Raw genomic sequence first — 22,399 nt, forward strand, 5'->3', positions numbered from 1 at the left:
AATTAAAGTTGTTTTATGAATGAACAAACACACAATATTTTTCAGTCAGCATGTTAATCAGTTTGTTAAAAATCTCCAAAACATTTTTTAAAGAAATACTTTCAACAACTATGTCATAATTACATATTTTTATGATTTAATTTGCAAATCACAGAATCTCAAAATTATAGTTTTCTGGCTTTGGAGTTATCCTAAACAAAGAATATTTTTAAGCATATTTCATTCAATTTAAGTTAAAGGAGGCATCAAAGATAATATAATTATTACTCCAAAAGAGAGAATTTCTATTTAATCCAAAGATTATGTTTGTAATTCAACTTAGATGCCAAATGTTGTTAAATAAATCCCATTTCTTTGTATTAATATATAGATGGGCATATTTCTTTTTAAGGCTGATAATTAATAAAACAATGAAAATATTAAAACAATTAAAAGCATTATTAAATTTTGGACTAGGATAATTTAAAATTATATTTCAATTATCAATATTATAGTTATTATAATCAATTTATCAACAATTTAAAAATTACTAGAAATATTATACTTAAATTTTATAGATCATTTTCCCACTATACATTTCTTATATTTATTATTAATAAATTTAATTAATTAATAATAATTGAATTTTTAAGAAATTTTTATTTTTGAATAATGCATATCATCTAAGGCCAAGTAATTTAGACTGAAAAAGACTGCATCTACAGTAGAGTCGTTATCCGAATCAATTGGAGACTGAGGTTGTTCGGAAAATTGATTTTTCGGATAACTGATTATGTACAAAAAAATACATTAATATAGTATATTAGTATATCCCTTGTTGAAATTATTCTCCGTTGCATGTTGCTTCGTGTTGAATTTTCGTCAATTTTAAGCCTAATGAAAATTTTTATAATAATAATTGAAGCTATTGTATCATTAAAAATTATTTCTTTATTTTGTACAAACAAAATAAATATATTGAAAAATATAAAAAACAAAAAAATTATACTTTAGAAGTTAATCTAGTATCAAAAATGTTCGATTCAGCATGACACAGTCCAAATGAGAAGCTTTCGGTTAACTGACATTTCAGTTGATCGGCATTCGGATAACGACACTCTACTGTATTTTTAACATAGCTATATCTAAATATTATTATAACAGAGTGCATTATGAAAAATTGAAAAGTGATTATTTTTTATGGCACAGAGTAGTAAACACAAATGATATAAATTACAAAATTATAATTAAAATTATGGGGGAAAAAAATAATAAAATTTTATAAAAGTTATAATAAACTCATTTAAATCAAAACCATACAACTCAAGCAATGTAATTTATTTTAAATGTTTTCAACCATACTTAAAAGTTTAAATGGATGCTGAGAACAGAACATATATCCTACTCTATTTACACCATCTGTTTAAACCTTCAAATATGGTTGAAAACATTTGAAATAAATTACATTTCTTGAGTTATATGATTCTGATTCAATTGATTTGTCTTATCCAATTTTGGTTATTTTATATAAACATTCATTTATAAAAATACAATTCAAATAGTTATTTGGCACATCAAACCAAGACACCAGATGTCTGGATAATGGCAGGAAAAAGCAAGACTTTCCACCTGGAAAATCTAGATTATTTATAAAAGCAAATTTACTAAATAGCATTAATATATTACATATTGAATTTAATAAAACTATCACAGACTAGATAGACAATTTTCAAAAATATAAAGGATCAACAGCAGAACAAATGTTCTTCATCTTTTTCATTATCCTTTTTACAAACAGAATTAATATGTAATCCAATAGATCTGTGGCTCAAATTGGAACTGAAACTTGAATTTTCAACGAAATCACATTTTTCATAATTATTAACCAATTCTTCAGCAATGTGTATAAAAGCATCTTCAATACCTTAAAATAAAATTTAATAAATTAGTTAATAATAAATTATGATTATTCTACTTATCTTATAATTTATTTCTTATGGCATAGAGTTTGTAATATTATGAAAAATAATATAAAGAACTTTAGAATTATCCTATACAATTAATAACTTACAAAAACTTTTCATAACAAGTCATCTTAAAAGACAATATGAGATTTTTAAATTGTTACATGAAGAATACCAGATATAATTTGAACTTCTAAAACACTTCAAAAATTCTAATACTATGTTGCATTTGTAAATTTATTAGTCTATCGTTACAAGGATGGGTTGAAAAATCAAGAGTGAAAAGAAAAAAAATCTTTTTTAAATGAAATCAAATTTTTATTTCTCCACATAATCCTATTTCTTAATTTAATAGATTTGGTCAACGATGCTAGAACTTCTCAATAATCTTCTTGAAGTGGCTTTTGTCTAGGCCCTCAAAATATGCATTTACTGAAGCCTTAATCTCTTCATCTGACAGAATCTCTTTCCAGCCAAAAACATTTTTTAGCTAGGAAAGAGATGAATGTTGGAGGGTGTTAAATCTATTGAATAAGATGGGTAGCCAAATTCTTCAAACTTTAACTCTTCCAATTTTTGAGTTGCAACACCACTGGTACTGGAAGTGGCATTGTTAAAATGTAACAGACATTTTTTCATGAATTATGATCAGCAAATAGTTCAGAAGGTCAGCAGAGTATTTTTTGAAAATTATTTTATTCTTTGGAAGATAGCCAATGAGTATTATTCCTTTTGCATCCCAAAAAATAGATGCCTTGATATTCCAGGATGATGGAATGACTATTGCTTTCTTTGGAGAGAGAACACACTAATGGTTACACTGTTTTGACTGCTCCTTGGTCACAGACATGTAATGGTGAACCCATTGTTATAACGTAACACAAAAATTCCACTGGATTTTTGATAAACTTGTCCAAACCAGCCTGAAAAACTGATATTGAATGTATTTGTTCTCAACAGACAGTAATTGCAGCACCTGTCTTACAGAGAGCTTTCACATATCCAGTTCCTCTACAAAAATGAGCAATTATTTATTGTGACATCATCACAATACTGACTGCAATTTCTAGTCATATTTTTAATTTATTTAATTTGAAATATAGTAGAGCATCAATTATCCAAAATAATTTGGGACTGGGGTTGTCCAGATAACTGATCATTTACAAAAAAATATATTAAACACAAAACTGTACTGTATATATTTTCTATCTCCCATCTTACAAACACATACCTTACATAAAGTAGTACATTAAAGTAGGCCTACAGTTTAAGTTGCCAAGGAGGAGGAGAGTGCTGCAGTGCCACAGCACTAGTGGAAATTTAAATTTGCTGACTGGAACACTTTTGGTTAACCGATGTTTCGGTTGATCAATATTCGAATAATCGATGCTCTACTGTATATGCTATAATGAAGAAAATGTACTGTTTTTTGGCATTAAATTTAACTTTACCCAATTGTACTATTAACTAACACACGGAAAAATAATTCTCCTATCCTTTCTGACTTCTGGAGTTTAGCTTCCAAGTCACTAATCCATTTACTTAAAACGGATCATGGACTGGTATAAAAAAAGCAAAAGAACAAACAGGTTAATGTTGAGATAAAAACAGTTTATTATTATTTTACACCATACTTAACCCTAAATGCATTTTGCCTTTATTGGCCTCCTCAGTAGGGTTTCTTACAAAAAGAATGTAACACAGGTTATCCTGCAGCAGTAGACACATCATTAACACCAGCACCATTATGTATAATCAGCTCTTCCCAGCATTCTGCGGGTATCACACCATTATTTAAATTTATAACATTATTTTGCATAACAATTGTGAAATGTTCTTTGAATTTTCTTTTTACTACATTTTTTTCCTTATTTAAGATCTTTATATTATTAATATCAACGTGGCAATTATTCGCGTGACAATGTAAAAAACACTGGAGATGTATTAACTTTAAGCCGCACTGAAGCCAGATGTTCCGACATCTTCAGTTTCAGTTTCCTCTTCGTTTTTCCAACGTAATAATTCGGTATTCCACAAGTACACTGGAGTCTATAGATCACTCCTTCTTCCAATAGCTCTTTATCCTTGTAAGATTCTGTCCTTATTAGTCCGAATAATCTATTATTTTGGAACTGTACCAGCATATATGATACGTACAGAGAGTTAGATTACATACACGAAATAGCGCTCCAACATAGTTACAGAAGACAAACGGTGGATACCCTTATTAAGACCTTCCAGCCACACAACCGACGTATAAAGGAGAACGAGCAGAAAAAAAGGATTGTCCTTAGTTACATACCGTTTTTAAACCAAATTACTAAGAAAGTGGCCAGAAAAAGGAATATCCGTACAGTTTATAGACGTAATCCCACGGTCTATAGGCTTTTGAGAAATGATAAGGAAAGATATAGATACGATACCCTCACAGGAGTTTACTCGATACTGTTGAGAGATAATAGATTCAACTCCGACCTAGTTTACGTAGGCGCTACCATGAGGAATTTGAAAAAAGGATCAAGGAACATAAATACGTGGTCAATAAAAACATTGATAGTACGGTATTTGCTGCATTCGCCAAGGAGCAGGATGTCACGGTTTATTGGGACAAGGCGGAGATTATTAAACCTACCAGATCAGCACAAGCGGTGAAACACAGAAAAAATGGAGATACACAAGGCGCATCTCAGCAAACACTGCATCAATCATAGAGACTCTGACAGTTTATCAACTGCCTGGAAGTCTTTCTATAAAACGGATATGACGTAATTTTACATCTCCGCAGAAGCCGCTTCACTTCATTCCTGTCTAATATTGTTTTTACCGTTGGGTAATTTATATACGGAGACTAGAATTATTTTGGATGTTTAAATTTCACGTTAGTGGTGACATCATTAGAAATGCATGTACATTTTCACCGTTAGATGCACGACCAATTTTTGAAATACTCGTTCTTTTTAAATTCGAATTTTTTGTTCATTTCTTGGTAATCTTTAAATGATGAAGATCTCTGAAAGGGATCAAAAACGTTTTTATGGAAATTAACGTTATGCTGGACATGTTTAAAGGTGTGAATATATTTAATTAAGATAATGCTCAACCATACACTGTTAGGGTTTCTCAGAAATGTCCTTGATATGTTTTCAGACTTTCTTGGCCTGCCTGGTCTTCAAGTTTGTTATCCATGGGACCAGATATGAAAGCAGCTTCAGCCATTTTCAAGCATGAGAATCTAAAGCAGGGGCTGAAACTTCTATAGATAAATGTATACAGGATATGTCATCATACCCAACCATATTGCCATGGGTCCAGGTAAAAAAATGTTGTTACAAGATATAAAAGATTTCTTTAAACTGTACTGCTGCTCCAACTAAAAACTGTTCATTTGCTATGATATTGTAATCATTTATCATCATCTTCATCAAGTTTGCACTAATAAAGCTTCAATGACTCCTTTGTGCATAGCTTTTTTCTTAATAAGTGTATTTTAATTATTTCATTAATCTATAAATGATTAATAGTTGCATTCTCTAGAGACATGCCAACTTGATGTTAATTTCAATATCATTACTAAATACTTTTTTAATTATTAAATATTACAAATGATATATAATGTTTTAATTCTTAATATATTGTTACTTTACATAATATCTTACCTTCAAATGTTATTGCTGAGGTTTCAAAATAAAGTGCACCTATTGAAATAGCATATTGAGAAGCTTCTTTTTTATCAACAGTACGCTTTAACTCAAGATCGATTTTGTTACCTAAGATACACATAGTTACTGGCTCTTCAACATTTCTTTGAAGTTCTGTGAACAAAATAAATTACTATTTATACTACAAATTTATGAATTGCATGACATATTAAAAAAGTAAAATAATCAGAAAATAAAATTTTGATACAAAGCATATAATATAAAAAATTTTAAATTATAAATGTCTATTATATTAATCTGAATATAAATTATATATTTTATGTAATATTTGAGTAATTTTATTAATACAGTGGGTGATTGGTTAACGAACATAATCCATTCCAAGACTTTGTTCGCTATCTGAATTGTTCATTAACTGATTATCGATTTACCATAGGTTTTTTTTGGGAATTTGATTAATTCATTCTGGAGACCCCAAAAAATAAAAAAAAATATATACTTTCTTACTATGTTTATTTATATGTAATAATAAAAATACATATATACACAGTCTTGCATTTTTATTAGTCATGTTTGTTTGTTTGTGGGGGTTAAAGAATCTGTCTAATGTCGATTGCTTTTCTCTCTTCTTCAGGATTTTCAGAAATAATTAACAGCATTGCAATTGTAGAGATCCCCAAGCTTATTAACCTCAACCTGGTTTGTATGCAATTTTAAGACCGATGATCTGACATCCCCCACTTCTTCAAAAAATCTTTAATAGCAGATATCGGCATTAATCCTCTTTTTCAGAAGAAAACATATCTCACCGAGTTTCTTTGTGTTCTTTGTTGTCAGATCCGTTTAAGGTTTCATTATGAGCTCTACAATGTTCTTTATTTATCAGATGAGATTTTTGTTACTCTTTTAGATGCTTGAGTCTTCTTGATTATACTGTATCTTTCTCAGATAAGATTGAACTGCGCCCTATTGCAGATTTTTTCAAGCCATACTGCCCAGCAACATCAGACATATTCTGCCCACTTTCTACCTTTGCTATTATATTCTCACCTTTCGAAAATAAAAACCAATGCAAAACTTAACGAGTGCCTGCCTGACAGTCTCGCGAATACTATAAAAGAATTGTTTCTGTCAGAAAAATAAAAGGAGTTACAAGGGAGTATTTCAAAGTTCGAGGAATACTATCTGATCAGTATATATCGGATTGAGCGTCAATGTCAACATCTCTCGCACTCCAAAAAGTTTCAAACTGTTACCTGAAGACAAGGGAAAATCAATCAGTATTTGCTATTTCCATTGCTTCTTTTAATGTTTGTTCAGTAAAGTGTTTGTTATCCGAACATGTGTTCGTTGTCCAATCATAAAAATCTTTCGCAAAAATGTTTGTTATCCGATTTGTTCGTTAACCGATCACCCAGTGTATACAAATAATAAGGTCACTTATTATTCAAAAGATTAAAATAAAAATTCCAAATATAAGAGAAATTGTTTATAAATATTTAATTAATCAAAAATAGAATTAAAATTAATTTATACATTTTAATTATGTAAAAAGTAATAATGTAAAAATAATTAAAAAATATTCTACTACCTTCAACCCAAGTTTTCATAATTGTAAAGCTTTCATAGTTAGTAACATCAAAAACCAAAAATGCAGCATTAGCATTTCTATAATATAAAGGAGCCTTTAAATAAAAAAGTAAACATTACTTCTGTTTTAGATATTTGAATTTAAAACAAATTTCAAATGTAAATAAATTTTGAATTTTAAAATTGTTACCATTGATCGGAAACGTTCTTGTCCAGCAGTATCCCATATCTGAAGTGTTACATGACAATCATTTACTGACCTGAACATAAATTTTTATACAATAAAAAAAGTTTATTTGAACTGCAATTCAATTTGAAATAAGATTTTTTATGATAATTTATAAAAATAGCTTATCCTAAATTTATCTATTAAATATTTTATTTAAACTATTATTATTATATTATATCTTGTTTTCACTAATACAATGAGTCCTCATTACAACAAATATTTTATGTCAAAAGAAATAGTTTGTTTCAGTAAGACTTAATTTAGATTATCAATGAAATTTTTTTGAAAAACATCAATATCCAAACAACACTGAAGTGAAGTCAACCACGTACCTTGAACCTGTTACTGGTGTGAGTTGCAAAAAGGATAAAACGCCTTGATGGATACCGATCTTTAAATGCCAACAGCTGCTACCTACACAAATGCACATGTCCCGCAGGACATTTTCACAAGACACAGATTCAATCTAATATTCAAATCTTCGTGTTCTATTTAATCTGTGTTCCATCAGATATTCTGTGTATCACCTGAGGAAGAACTTTAAAATGTTTGTGATGTACTTTATCTTTCTTGCAACTCACACCAGGTTCAAGGTTGAAAAAACTGGATATACATGATTATGTTTGATTTTTGTCACATTTCAAGAATTTTAATATATTTTATAAAATTTTCATATTAGAATCATAAAAGTTTAATAACTTTATAGTTTCAGGTAATGTTAGACTAGTGGCAACATCATTACTAGCAGTTTCTTTGTTATCACTTGTAAGATGTTCATAATCAGAATCAATGTTTCCCTTGAATTTTTATAATTTTCAATCTGCTGTTTATCAGTTAATGTTTCAGAATAATATTTCATCTGCATTAAGAAATTCTTCATATAAACAATTAATATTAGTGGAGATGTTTCTTAGCATGTGGAATGAATTAGCAGCTTCTGTTTGATTATCATCATTAACATGAATTTCTTCACCTTCTATAATACCAGACTTTATAAAATAATTTTGAATAGTTTGAGGTTTGACTGATCTGCAACACAATAGCAACACAAATGTTGATATGTCTCTTTGTGCCATTTTCAATGTCAACCAGTATTTGTTCTACAACTTACAACAATGATGTTTAAAATTACAAATGATACTTTTATCAAAGATTGTGCAATTGACATTCTTTTGAAACAGTTTTTGTTTCTTCCAAAGTTGTAGATTATAATGAGCAGAGTAATTATTTAAAATTACCAAAAATGTTTTTTGGTTTTCATTTTTAGTTAAATTCATTTACATATTCTTCAAAAATTTCCTTTGTTATCCATCCAATTGAGATGCGAGATATTCAATTCCAAAAGCTTTATAATCCTTTGAACAACTAACTCATCGTAGACTGCATACGTTATTAAAACACCACACTCATAACACCTTATAAATTTGCAGCCGTGTTTATTCGGTACAAACGAACATTTTCGGTCGTATTTAATGACCTTCTTCAGGAAATATCCAACAAAATCAAACACAACGAAAATCTGCAGTAACGAACCATCGTTTGGAACGTTTTTAAAAATATTCTAAAGAGAATTGCATGCGCCATTTCTACATCGATGCGTATTAAATAACATGATACATGAGAATAAAATAAAAATAAATAAATAACAGACAATGAAAAGTAGTATGCTCCTTGGAGACATTAAAAATAAAATATAAACATAAAGTACGGTGCAAGCCGAACGGCGCAAAGAATATAGGGAAGGAGAGGAGCTGTGCAGAGACAATAACTACGGGTTCTGTCCTTGAGTAAGCTTCCGCTTATCCGCTTTTCTGACGTTTACATATCGCCTGAGCCGCCAGGTTGCCGATACTTTACTAGCTTCTCTGAAGTTGATAGATTGTCCTCTCTGGCTTGCTTTGCAGATATGCCAAGCATCTGTATAACGGAGGTGCTTTATGTTGCAAACTGTTTGTATTAATTTTGCTTGGGCCCATTCAGCTTGGACTTCTTGGGGATCTGCCAAGACGTAAGTCGCCAACGCTGTGCAAGGTTGTTCGCTTCTTATATTTCTCTGATGTTCCGCCAGCCTTTTCTTGGGTGATCTTCTGGTGGCTCCAATGTAAAATAGTTTATTCTGCCTCTGTGTGTCTGTAATAGAGATTCTGTAAACCCCCGGAAGGGAGTTAGCGTCCATGGCGTCTTTATCCACTCTTAACAGCTGGTATATAGTGGGATTCCGTTTATATATTATTCTTTTGTTTGTAGCGGTTCCTATACGTCTATAGATGCTGCCCAGTTCCGCCCTGTAGTCCATCAAAGTAAACTCCTCTGTATTTCGGAGGTTTCGCCCCTTATTGCGTGTCGTAATCTTGCTAGTGAAAGCTTTAGGACTGATCCCGTTCATCTTAGCTAGCTTAATGATGTAGTTCATCTCTTCGTTTTTGTCTTGGGTACTACTACAGTGTGTGTGTGTGCTCGTGCAACAAGCGCTCTGAATGCTGCGAGCTTGTACGCCGGCGGGTCGTGCGAGTTCCATGGGATAAAGATCGGGTTGTAAGTAGGCTTTCTGTATACCTTAGTACGGAAAGCTCCTTGGCTGTCGAGCTGTATAGATAAATCTAGAAAATGTATAAGCTTATCATTTTCTTGCTCGAGTTCGATCTCGAGGCCGAATTTGTTATCGTTGATGTCCGTTATGAATTGGTGTAAGTTGGGTTTGACATTCCAGAAAACAACCACATCATAACTAACTTATGCAAGGTACGTTGCAACGAAAAAGAGGTAGGAGAGCTGCAAGTGATGAATACAGGACTTCTCTTATTAAAATTCATTAAGAAATAGGACTATTGATTGGAATTATTAACAATTTATTACTACTGATAGTAATAATTACTGATATTCATTTGATGGCATAAAAAAGAATATGTAATTTTCTCTAAACGATTTATTTTCAAAAATCAAATAAAAAAAAAGTAATGAAACTTATCACATAAGTTGCAGTTTTGCTTTATAATTAGCATCACTTTTGTGGCCTCAATATTTAATTTTGACTTTAGGGAATTCATGTGTGAAAATATTCTCTCTTCAGTAGATTTTGTTATAGTTCCTGATAAACAAATGACTATTTTTATCAAATTATTAAAAACACAGGAATTCATGACTCTTTCTGTGCATTTGACCCATCTGTTGATTGTTTTCTTCATGCAATTTCTTCAAGCGTTTGTTATTGTCCTTATTAGTGCCATTGATCAAGTTGTCAAATTTCACATGTTTCTGTTTGTGTAATATGTTTCTTAAATTCATTAAAACTATTCTGTAAGCTATATTTTATATTATTTCTTCCCTGTAGAATTCATTCAAATTTTTATCACCCATATCAATGCATAATTAAACATTTTCTAACAAATTATGACTTTGGAATACAATATAAAAATGTGTTTAATACACAACAAGAAGGGCAAATTTGTTGATTTTCAAAAAAGTGAGACAAAAATGAAAATTTTAGGAAAACAATGGAATAACTGGGATGGAGCAAAATAAAATACTATCTCATTAAAAATGGTACATATGATCAGTATATTTAAAAGTATGCATTAATTGACTGGTTGAATATCCCTCATATATGGCATACACTAGCTCACAAAAGTATCTGGACACATAAAATGAAAGTTTTTTAGTTATAACTCATTTCTCACATGAGATAGGAAAAAAATGATGACAGATGTGAAATCTTCAGATTTTTTTACACTTATTAAAGGACTCATTATTAAGGAATACAAAAGGGAAAATCTATATGAAACCTTGCAGAACAGTTTAACATTCCAAAATCCACAATTCAAGATACTATTATGAAAATTTCTTATGACAAATAATGTAGATAATAAGGCTTGAACTAGACATCCTGAAATATTTACCTTGAGAAAGAAACATGTCATTGTCAGAAAAGAAAAGAAAAATCCATTAATAATTGCTCCTAAGCTGTTGAAGGTTCTGCATAATGTGGAGTGCATATATCTGCAGAAACTATCAGAAAAACTTTTAAAACCAAGTAGATATAAAGATTTTATGGCTATTAAAAAACAGTTTGTGAACAGAAAAAACCCAGCAGTAAAAGTTAAATTTTGCAAAATAGTGTTATCCAAAATCAGTAACATTTTGGAAATCAGTTTTGAGGTAAGATGATCCAAATTCAATGTGTTTGGTTCAAATAATTGCCTGAAAGTATGGAGAAAAGCTTGAGAATCTTTAAACATGAAAAATCTAATCTCTACGGTGAAATGTGAAGAAAGCTTTGTGCTATTTGGAGTTGTATGTCTGGAAATAGTGCTGGAACTCTGCAATTTGTTGATGGAATATAGAATCAATATGTGTATAAACAGATTTTAAATAAAAATGTTCAGAAATCAGTAAGAAAATTAAAGTCAGTGTTTGTTTTTCAACATGACAACAATCTACAGCACACTTTGAAAATTAATCAGTTTCTTGATCTGCACTGTATAAAAATGCTTCCTTGGCCTCCACAATCACCTGACCTCAACCCAATTGAGCATTTATAAGATCTAATTGAACAAACAATCAGAACAGAGTCAATAATAAACAAACTGATCTTAAAATCATCATCATCAGAGTTTTGAATTTAATAGACAAATTTGGATGAATCAATGCCTAGTTGTTTTCAGGGCAAAAAGAGGCCCAACTTGTTTTTAAAAGTATAAAATATTTTTTTTGATTTTAAATCAAATTTTGACCATACAAATAATTTTGGGTCAGTCCTTTTCTTGCCGACCTTTTCTTGGAGGATCTGACATCAACAACACAGCATTAAAAATTTTTCACAATATCACTCAGGTACAAATCAGTTGTATTTATACTCATCTGCAGACCTCTGGTGGAAAACTAGGAGAACATCATAATTAGCATATCTACGTGAACAACAAAGTCCCAAGGATAAATTTTTTTGATTAAATCAACTTTTAATGCTGTGTCGTTGATGTCGGATCCACCAAGAAAAGGTTGGTGTCAATTGTATATTGTATGTATTTTTTAATATCACATCATCGGTTTTAAAGTTGTTAACCATGTCTCTAGCTGAAATATTAAAAAAAAAAGGATTTTTTGGACTGACCCAAAATTATTTGTATGGTCAAAATTTGGTTTAATCAAAAAATTTATCCTTGGGGCAAATGAATAACAAATATTCATATAAAATATTTTATCATTATTTCTTCTGTCTGGATACTTTTGTGATGTAAAAATTTTCAGTTTTAAATAAAATTATATTTCTCTTTTTGATGAATGTTTTTGTACTGGTACTGTACATGTAAATACAGTAGAGCGTCGTTTATCCGAATCAATTGGGGACTGGGGTTGTTCGGATAACTGATTTTTTCGGATAACCAATTATGTACAAAAAAATATATTAACCTATCCCATGTTGAAATTTTTCTCCGTTGCATGTCGCTTCGTGTTGAATTTTCGTCGATTTTAAGTCTAACGATAATTTTTATAATAATAATCGAGACTATTGTATCATTAAAAATTATTTCTTTATTTTGTACAAATAAAATAAATATATTGAAATATATAAAAACAAAAAAATTATACTTTAGAAGTTAATTTAGTTTCAAAAACGTTCGATTCGGCATGACACAGTCCGACTGGATAGCTTTCGGATAACTGACATTTCGGTTAACCGGCTTTCGGATAAACGACGCTCTACTGTACTTTTATCTAATGTAAAAAAAGTCGATTTTACAGCTGTCATTATTTTTTTCCTATTTCATGAAAGGAATGAGTGATAACTAAAAAACTCTTCTATTCTATAGGTGCCCGGATACTTTTGTGAGCTAATGTAAAAAATTCATTAAAACTATATATACTATATTTTTATCATTTGCCATATATATAATCATACAAACACTTCTATTTTCAGTATCCACAATATAAAACTTATTAGTAATGAATTAAACTGAAAGAAATAGGCATGCAAATTCTGTAAATAATAACTACATCTATAATATTTTAAAAAATTATTTAAAGTCAAGATAAAATTAATTTTTCTGTAATTTCCACTACAAAGAGAAATAAATAATTTTACTTACATTCGACAGGTAAAGAATGATGCTCCTATAGTCGGTGAAACATGCCTACTGAAAACTTGTCCAACATATCTCAATATAATACTAGTTTTTCCTACACCTATTAATAAATTATAGTTATTAATTATCATTTTAAATATAGACCATCATAAATGTTAAATTCATTTATTCTCAGAAGTTTATATATAGGCTATCTTTTATTTTTGGAGAATATATGTTTATTTAATTAATTCATTTATTTCTAAATACACTAGAAATTGTCCTATAGAGAAAAGATTTCTTCCCTCCAATGACAATACAAAACCCTAAACAAAAAAAGATCAAGAATAATACAAAACTTCATTTACAATGACATTAAAAATAATACAAAATTTCCTTACAATTACATTACTTGTTAGCAATAGTAATCATTTTTGAATAATTTTTTAATGAATAATTCCAAATATCACATTTGATCACAATGTTTAAACAATATTTCACATGTTCTGTCATGTCTAAATTTTTGTTTTAGACTACTGAAAGAAGTTCAAAGAGAAAAAAGTCACCCCAAAAACTTCCCCAAATTTTCTGTCAGTCAATAAAAAATCCCCAATCTGGAAATGATGGGCAGCACCGGATGAAAACTTCCTTCAATTTTCAACATCACTTCCTACTTTTCTGCCCAAACTTGCTGCATGAAGTCATGAAATTGCTAAATGTGTGGTACACAGGACACCCATCTCATGGAAGCTCTACATTCTGAAACATGTTTTGTGATTCAATTTCACACTGAATGTTGAAATAAGCAGACTAGAGTTTTTATTACCACTTGTTATTGCAGTATTATTTTTACTGCCACTTTAATAAAAATATAGGCCATGTGGTGATTTTCACACTATGTAATGCAACCAGTAAGTCTGTTACATAATCAACTAAGCTTAGAATTATATAACTGAATTAAGATATCATTTATCAAATATATATGGTCCCTGAAATGAACATTTGTCATCAAGAAAAATAAAATTAAACAACAAATTGACTAATTGTATCTCTTAATGCAGTAGTAGATTCTGCTTTTTTTGCAAAAATTTCAATGTTCAGGATTTTGTAATTGTACCAAAATTATATTAACTATTGACCAATTCTAGTGTCTGTTATATGTAGTAGATGGTTCTATCCAGTGGCAGATTTAGCACTTGAGAGGCTGCAGACACAATTCAATTTTGAGGCCCCCTTTAAATATTTTCACTACCTCTACACCCTATAATGTGCATTCTATGCACATGTTTTTACTCTGGTAGGCACTATACCAGTGGTCCAAAAAAAAGTGAGACATAGGGAAATAACATTGAAAATTAACCAATATAAAATTACAACTGCCTGGCTGTATTTAAAAGCTTACTGATGTTCAGATTTTATTATGAAAATTGAAACTTATTGGTACAAGAATTATTAAGTTTCAATAGGTAAGGGTTAAAAACAAAAAAATTTAGTAATCCATGGATATAAAAAAATACCGTATTAGCCCGAATATAACGCGACCCCGAATTTAACGCAACTCCGAAATTTTCATAAAGATATTTAGAAAAAAAATAATACTCATAAAAGAATTCAAAGAAAGTAAAATTCAATCAGATAAGCATTTATTTAGGTAATTATAGCTAATAATACAGGTTACATTCATGTCAATAAAATTAAGTAATGTAAAACAAAATTAATATTACGTAAGTAACAACAAAAAACGGAAATGTTTATTCAGAATCTGAACTGTTTTCAGAATGAGAACTCATTGATGTCACATCGGTATCATCAGTATTTTCATTCATGCTTTCAGTCTCCCACAAAATGTCATCTTCCGTCCCATTTAAATCATTGGAAATGCAGCATTTCTTGAAACCTTTAACTATCGATTCAGGTTCAATCTTCTGCCAGGCAGTCGCAATCCATTCTCCTAAAAGAGAGACTGAGGGTTTTTTTATTTTTCCTGAAGGTGTCAATGGATGATTGCCCAATAATAGCCAATTGTTGTATTCTTTTCGAAAATTCCCTTTAAATGGTTTATTAACCACCACATCCAAGACTTGCAACTGAGAAGTCATACCACCTGGTATTATTACAAGATCGGAATTCAATACCTCAATTTTTTCCTTAACACTTGTCGTAAGGTGGCCTTGAAATGCATCAAGGACTAGCATGGAGCGGGAGTTTCTCAGAGAACCTGGCCGTTTCCCCCATATCACATTCAACCAGTCTAATACCAACTCCTCTGTCATCCAACCTTTTTCTTGGACCCAAAGAACGATTCCTGGACACAGCTTTTCTTTGGGCATTGTTCTACGTTTCAATATAACGTAAGGTTGAAGCTTTTGTCAGTCAGCAGTAACAGCAAGCATAACAGTAATTCTGGACTTTTCATAACCTTCAGTAGCAGTCAGTCAGCAGTAACAGCAAGCATAACAGTAATTCTGGACTTTTCATAGCTGACTTCAATAAGACTGTTTTTTCACCTTTCTTATTTACCGTAAGGTCGGAAGGCATGTCAAAATAGACTGGTGTTTGGTCTGCATTTCCCATATTTCCAAGACTGTAGTTGTGCTTTTTGCATAATGATATAACATGGTGCTGATAAGCCAACAATTTTTCATTAAAGTTGTCAGGAAGTTTTTGCGCGAGAGTTGTCCGCCGTAAGTAGGACTGTTGTAGTGATAAACCGTTCCTTTTCATCATTCTTCTACACCAATCCATACTTGCCTTAAAGTCCTTTCTAGGAATGTTTAAATTAGCAGCCTCTTCTAACACTTTAAATCTTATGACTTCATGGGATATTGGGCACCCTTCATTTTGCTTTTCTATTACGAATTTTAACACTCGCTGCTCAACTTCATTAAACCTTCCTTTTTTAGGTCCACTAAAAGATTTTCTTGAAGAATTTGCATTCTTATATTTCCTTAAATCTTTCCTCCATAGGCGGATGTTTACTTCTGGAACTCTGTATTTCCTCGAAGCTCTCAAGTTGTTCGTTCTTTCTGCCTTGTTTGCAACCATAATTTTAAAATTCATATCATAGATTCTCCTGGTACCTTTATTTATTTGACTCTTTGATGAGCCTTTTTTCTCAACACTACCTTTATTACTCACACTCATTTTTTATGGGCAATAAAGAAAAAAGTAAAGTAACTGTCACTAGTCACTAGAGCAAAAAACAAATGAAACAAAACAGTTGCGTGAGACGTTAACAAGTGGAGACATAGCCTTACTATAGTAGCGCTATGCAAACAAAAGCGCAGGCCTACTAACTAGATCACATGGTTGTTTTGAAGTGGTCGGTCAAGCTAGGAATTGGTCGGACGTTCAGTCGCGTTTCAACCTCTGTAGGAAAATGTCCTTGTTTATATTATATTCCATTACTTAAACCCTGAATTTAGCACGAGTTTAACGGAAAATAAATGGTCGAAAAATATTGCGTTATATTCGGGCTAATACAGTAATTTATTTTTAAATTTACTACTGATTTGTATTTCAAAAATCTAGGAATCTATGAATAATAAAAATTGATTTGTAAATTATTATTATAGATTTCACTATTGTTTGGTAATTAATTAAGGGTAATTTAATTTAGGGAATACTGCTGAATTATTAATTATTTTTATTATGAAAAAAAATAATTAATTAAAATAATTTTTTTTATTTTGAGAGCTGTATTTTGAGGCCCCAGGTGCACAAGGCATGCGCCTTGCAGAAATCTGCCACTGGTTGTATCACTATCATTCATTATTCTAGTTTATAACTCTTCTGTATCAGACAGAAGCTTTATTTGTTAATGATGACACTCTGATTGTCTAGTACATCTGAAGAATTAGAAATCAATTCACAAAGAAATTGCTATTTCTTTACAAGAAACTGATAATAAGTTTCATTATCCAACTGATTAAGAAAATGCAAATTTTCCTGCTCTCTCTCTTTCATTTCTTTTATTTGTAATACATTCATTCTATCCAATTTTATTGTTTATTCCTCCCTTTGTACTGTTTCACCTGTATCAAAAGCCTCTTTGCTATTACCTAAATTTCCATCAATTTTGATCTCATTTTCAGATTCATCTTCAATCCCCAATCAAATAGTAGCTACTAACAAAACATTTAAAAATGAAACTTTTCTTCTCATATTTGAATAATTCAGTTATTGAAAAAGAAAAATGAATTAAACAGTATCTACACAATATTCACATATAGATGGCCAGATAGCCAAAGAATTAAGGACCTAATCCGGGTGAGTCAAAAAACCCCCAGGAATTTTTCAGGTGGTGGTTTGTCTGGATATGTCAGGTCCCATCACTCAGCACCCAGCCACCCCATTGTGAGTCTGGCCAAATCCATAATGGGCTTGCTAAAAGAGGTCCTCTTAGTGCCCACCGGGTGGAAAGTTAAAAAATATATATATTTACATATTAAAATGTGATTAAGTGGCATATGTTCCAGCTTCTTCCCACCTCCATGATCAATAAGATCATCAGTCCAGTTACAGTTATTGCTTAATTTCTCTTTGCATTATTTAGAACATTAAATTCTATTACTAATCATCTTATGTTTTGTATCATTTTTCTAGAATTATTTATTTTTACAACAGAATGATGACAAGCACTTCTTCATTTGCATTATCATGGCATATACTCAAGGTATCATCATGGTACTCAAGTTTTTTAATACATTACAACTTGGGTATACTAACTATAAATATTGTTTTGAATAGAACAGTTCTGTTTCTTTGCTCTGTTCCTGCCATCCTACCATTTTAGTAAAATTTTCAGTTTTATTCCATTTTATGAAAATCAACCAACTTGCCAACTTCTTGTTGTGTACTAAATACATTTCTATATTGTATTCCAAAGTCATAATTTATTAGAAAATGTTTATTATGCATTGATATAGGTTTATTATGCACTGATATAGGATATAGGTATTTGAATTCTACAGGGAAGAAATAGCATTAAATATAGCTTACAAAGTAATTTTAATGAATTTAAGAAACATATTACACAAACAGATACAGATGAAATTTGACGACTTGATGAATGGCACTAATAAGAACAATAACAATCAAACACTTGAAGAAATTGAATGAAGAAAACAATGCATCTGATAGATGGGTTAAAATATTTAATGAAATGCACAGAAAGGATCTTGAATTCCGAATGTTTTTTAATAATTTGATAAAAATAGTTCTTTTGTTTATCAGGAACTACAACATCTACTGTAGAGAGAATATTTTCACACATGAACTCCCTAAAGTCAAAAGAGAAGTCAAAATTAAATATTGAGGCCACAAAAGTGATGCTAATTATAAAGCAAAACTGAAACTTAAAACATGATAAGTTTTATGATAAACTTGTGAATGACTAGAACTTAAACAAAATAAAGTGCATCTGAAAAATATGCTTGGTTTGATCTTAGGAAACCTTCTATATCAACCTAACTATTAAATCCGATTTCATATTGTAATAAAAATATTAATTTTTTATAATTAGATTTTTTGAAAATAAAATCTTTTATAGAAAATTACATATTCTTTTTTTATGCCACCGAATGATTATCAGTAATTATGTACTAACAAATTGTTAATAATGCCAATCTATATTTCTTGATGAAATTTTAATAAGAGGGATCCTATATTTATCAGCTGCAGCTTCCTTCTCCTGTTTTGGTATGAATAACCTACATTAAACCATTTTATAGTAATTATTTTCTTTAATTTGCTTTTAGAGCTTTGCAATCACCGGGTTAATTAATCATACATACAAAATTCAATCACCTTATTTATTTTATGAAAAATAAATTATAACAACAACTAAAAACTCTTTGAACTATTCTCCAATATTTGTAATTCTGTTAAAAAAATAAATAAACATATTATAAACAAAAGAACTAAACATAAAATATGGAAATTTGTTTTATTTATGTACATATTCTTATTAATAATAAAATACAGTTTCTTTATTACTTGTTAAAACACTGTTTCTTATATTGAACTTATTAATCTTTAAACCAGCAAAATAAAAACAACATGTAAGAAATGAACAAAATATTTGTAACCTTTCAAATGTTTTTGCTTATTTTAAACTTTTTTTATATATACTTCAACTATCATAAAAAAAAATGTTTAAAATAAGCAAAAACATTTGAAAGGTTACAAATATTTTGATAAATAATAAAAGAAACGATGTTTGAAATATTTCTCAATTCTATAATTTAATTTTTAAACGAAAAAACAATTTTTAAATATCTTAATACAGTCTTCAACTACAATACACAGAAAAATTTATTCATATACAAGTTATATTAACCAATGTTTTCTTCAACAGAACAAAAAATAAAGGAAATTGAAGAATTTCTTTCATCCTTTCATTTCTTTTTTTGTTATTTTAATGACTTAATTTAATACAAATTCAATAAACTTTACTTCAAAATATACAGGATTTCATTAGATTTTCTCAATCTATCAAAATATATGTTGTCCTATACATATTTATATCAATGTCTTCAATAGTAAATCATGTGAAACATTAATAATATTAATTCTTGGTTTACACTTTAATAAAGTGAAATTTTTAAACATCTAAACTGAATTTACACCAATTTTTTGAGTATAAATAATAAAATAACTAAAATATAATAAATTCTCACATAACTTATTTAGCTTTTTTTATATCTGAATTACTGAATATGAATTGAAAAAATACATTTAAAAAATTGTATTTTTTATTTATATAATTTCATAATAAACTGCTTATGCATTACTTTAACATTAATTAGATTAAATAAAAAAAAGTTAATGACGTCCTTTACTTTTGCATAAAATAAAAAGTTTGCAATTACTTTAACTGCAGATTTATTCATATATTAAACATTTAAAGTAATTAATTCATTAACAATCGATTAACACTGGTAGAAACTCACCCTGTAATCCCAGAACTACGACTTTCGCTTCGATCGACTTCTCACTCATTCTAATAATTTGCTTTGCCGAGCCAGCAATCCATAATAAAAAGAAAGATGTACATTACAAATAATATACTCGGAATATAAACAAAATAATTCAAATCAGTTAAACATGGTTGACATTTTACGTCCTTAACTGAAAGTAGATAAGTAGAAAGATTATCCATTCACGTGAACTGTTTAGAGATACACAATCCACCAATCATAAAATAAGCATTACGACATTTTGTCGCAGTATATTTTAAAAAGATAAAATAAAAAATAATATTTCACCGATTACTTAACAAAATGATATCAAAAATTCGAAATTTGCACTCCTTTCGGTTCGTCGTTATTCTTATTTGTTCAAATCTCAGTATACAGAAAGAATGATAATCCATGTTCGGCATAATACAGGTAAATTGATGAAAAGATTGAACATTAAAGTATGGCATTCGTGAGTTAAAAATGACTGTTTCGAAGCCTGTATCATTTCCATTCAGTTTTAATGATTAGAATTTTAAACTTGCGTCTAATTATTGATTATACAATACATTTTCGTTATAACAGATAGCTTTGTAAAGAAACAATGGAAACTTATTTTGTCCAATTTTCGTGAAGTGTGGTTTAGGAAAACATTATTTAACTAAAAAACTAATCGTTTTAATTTTATTTTTTGTAATAAAAAGTTTACATAAATGAAATTGCTAAATTAAGTAATAAAACGTATACTGTATTCAGGGCCGGATTTACATAAGGGCATTTGGGGCCTGTGCCCAGGGCCCCCACAAAACTAAAAAAAAATTATGTTTAAACATAATTTTTTTTTCTATTACCGCGACAGCCTAGTGTGGCCTAATCATGAGGGCAACAGGCAGAGAAAACCAAACCCGGGAAAAAATCTATGAAACGTCGGAAAATTTCGGGAAAAAATTTCACATAGGTATTTTTCAGTTAAATTAAAATAATTAGTTTTACACAATAAAATATATGTATGTTTACAATAACCTTATTTTTAAATGAAATTTACAACTTCCTAGTTCAAATCTAATTGAAAGTACAGTATTTTGTGTAAATTTTCTAAATCATCAAATTTGCCTACTCTTAAATGGGGGGACCCCCACCGAATTTGTGCCCAGGGCCCCTGGATTGGTAAATCCGGCCCTGACTGTATTTGTTACGTGCGTATATGAAATGTTAAAAGCGACTAATTCGACTATTAAAGTTTTTACTTCTTAAATTTTAAATTAAAGTTTATTTATCAAAAATAAGTAATGATATTTAAATAATTCGTTATAAATCCGAATAGGCTTCTGATAGTCTCATAATAATTTGTATTGAATGGAACGATTTCTTCTATAATTATTAATTAATCTTTTTCAAGTTATTCTTCAGTTATTTCTTCCTCCAGATTTATTTATTTTTCTTTTTTAATTAGAAACATATTTGACGATATATTCGTTTTTTTTTTTTTTTATTAAATTATAGTTCCTAATGGTCTTTGTGTAATCATGACCACTGATGAATTTATACATATATTATTTTATGACAATGCAATTAACTATTAACTGTAGGCCTATATTGACTGAAGATACTTTTTGTTTTCCTTTACTTTACTGCTCCTAAATTTCTTTAATCTGTTCTTTCTCTCAACCCATAAATCATAATTAATATTGAATTAATAAACACAAACAGAAACGCATAACATTAATTTCCTTTCGCAAATAGAACACTGTATTCGTCTTACAATTGAATTAACATAACGTTAACAAAATCAATTTTGTTATTTGGTAACAACATAAAATTTCATTTATTCATTCTGGTTTAAAATTTTGTCTTTGTATTTTATGTTTTTATTTTTCTGTACAATTATAACTTCTATATTTTTAAAAAAAAAAAAAAAATGAAAACGGTTATCAGTTTCGGCCAACAAATGAGTGAATCG

At 29.6% G+C, this 22,399-nt stretch overlaps 1 protein-coding gene across 2 annotated transcripts; it reads right to left on the bottom strand.

Moving 5' to 3' along the window:
* Window positions 1-1,184: 1,184 nt before the first annotated feature.
* Window positions 1,185-21,038, bottom strand: LOC136988903 (uncharacterized). Of its 2 annotated transcripts, XM_067286917.1 has the most exons (7): window positions 20,434-21,038; window positions 13,505-13,601; window positions 7,383-7,452; window positions 7,194-7,287; window positions 5,711-5,755; window positions 5,600-5,638; window positions 1,185-1,903 (listed from the first exon to the last, which is right to left on the bottom strand). In XM_067286917.1, exons 1-7 carry the CDS (start codon window positions 20,480-20,482, stop codon window positions 1,725-1,727), a joined length of 573 nt encoding a protein of 190 aa, XP_067143018.1. In that variant the 5' UTR covers window positions 20,483-21,038; the 3' UTR covers window positions 1,185-1,724. The 2 variants fall into 2 exon arrangements, with proteins under 2 accessions (XP_067143018.1, XP_067143017.1); XM_067286916.1 differs by having other exon boundaries at window positions 1,195-1,903; window positions 5,600-5,755; window positions 20,434-20,785.
* Window positions 21,039-22,399: the final 1,361 nt, after the last annotated feature.

The sequence above is a fragment of the Centruroides vittatus genome, unplaced genomic scaffold (genome assembly GCF_030686945.1).
Source record: "Centruroides vittatus isolate TY-2023 unplaced genomic scaffold, ASM3068694v2 scaffold_386, whole genome shotgun sequence".
NCBI lineage: Eukaryota > Metazoa > Arthropoda > Arachnida > Scorpiones > Buthidae > Centruroides > Centruroides vittatus.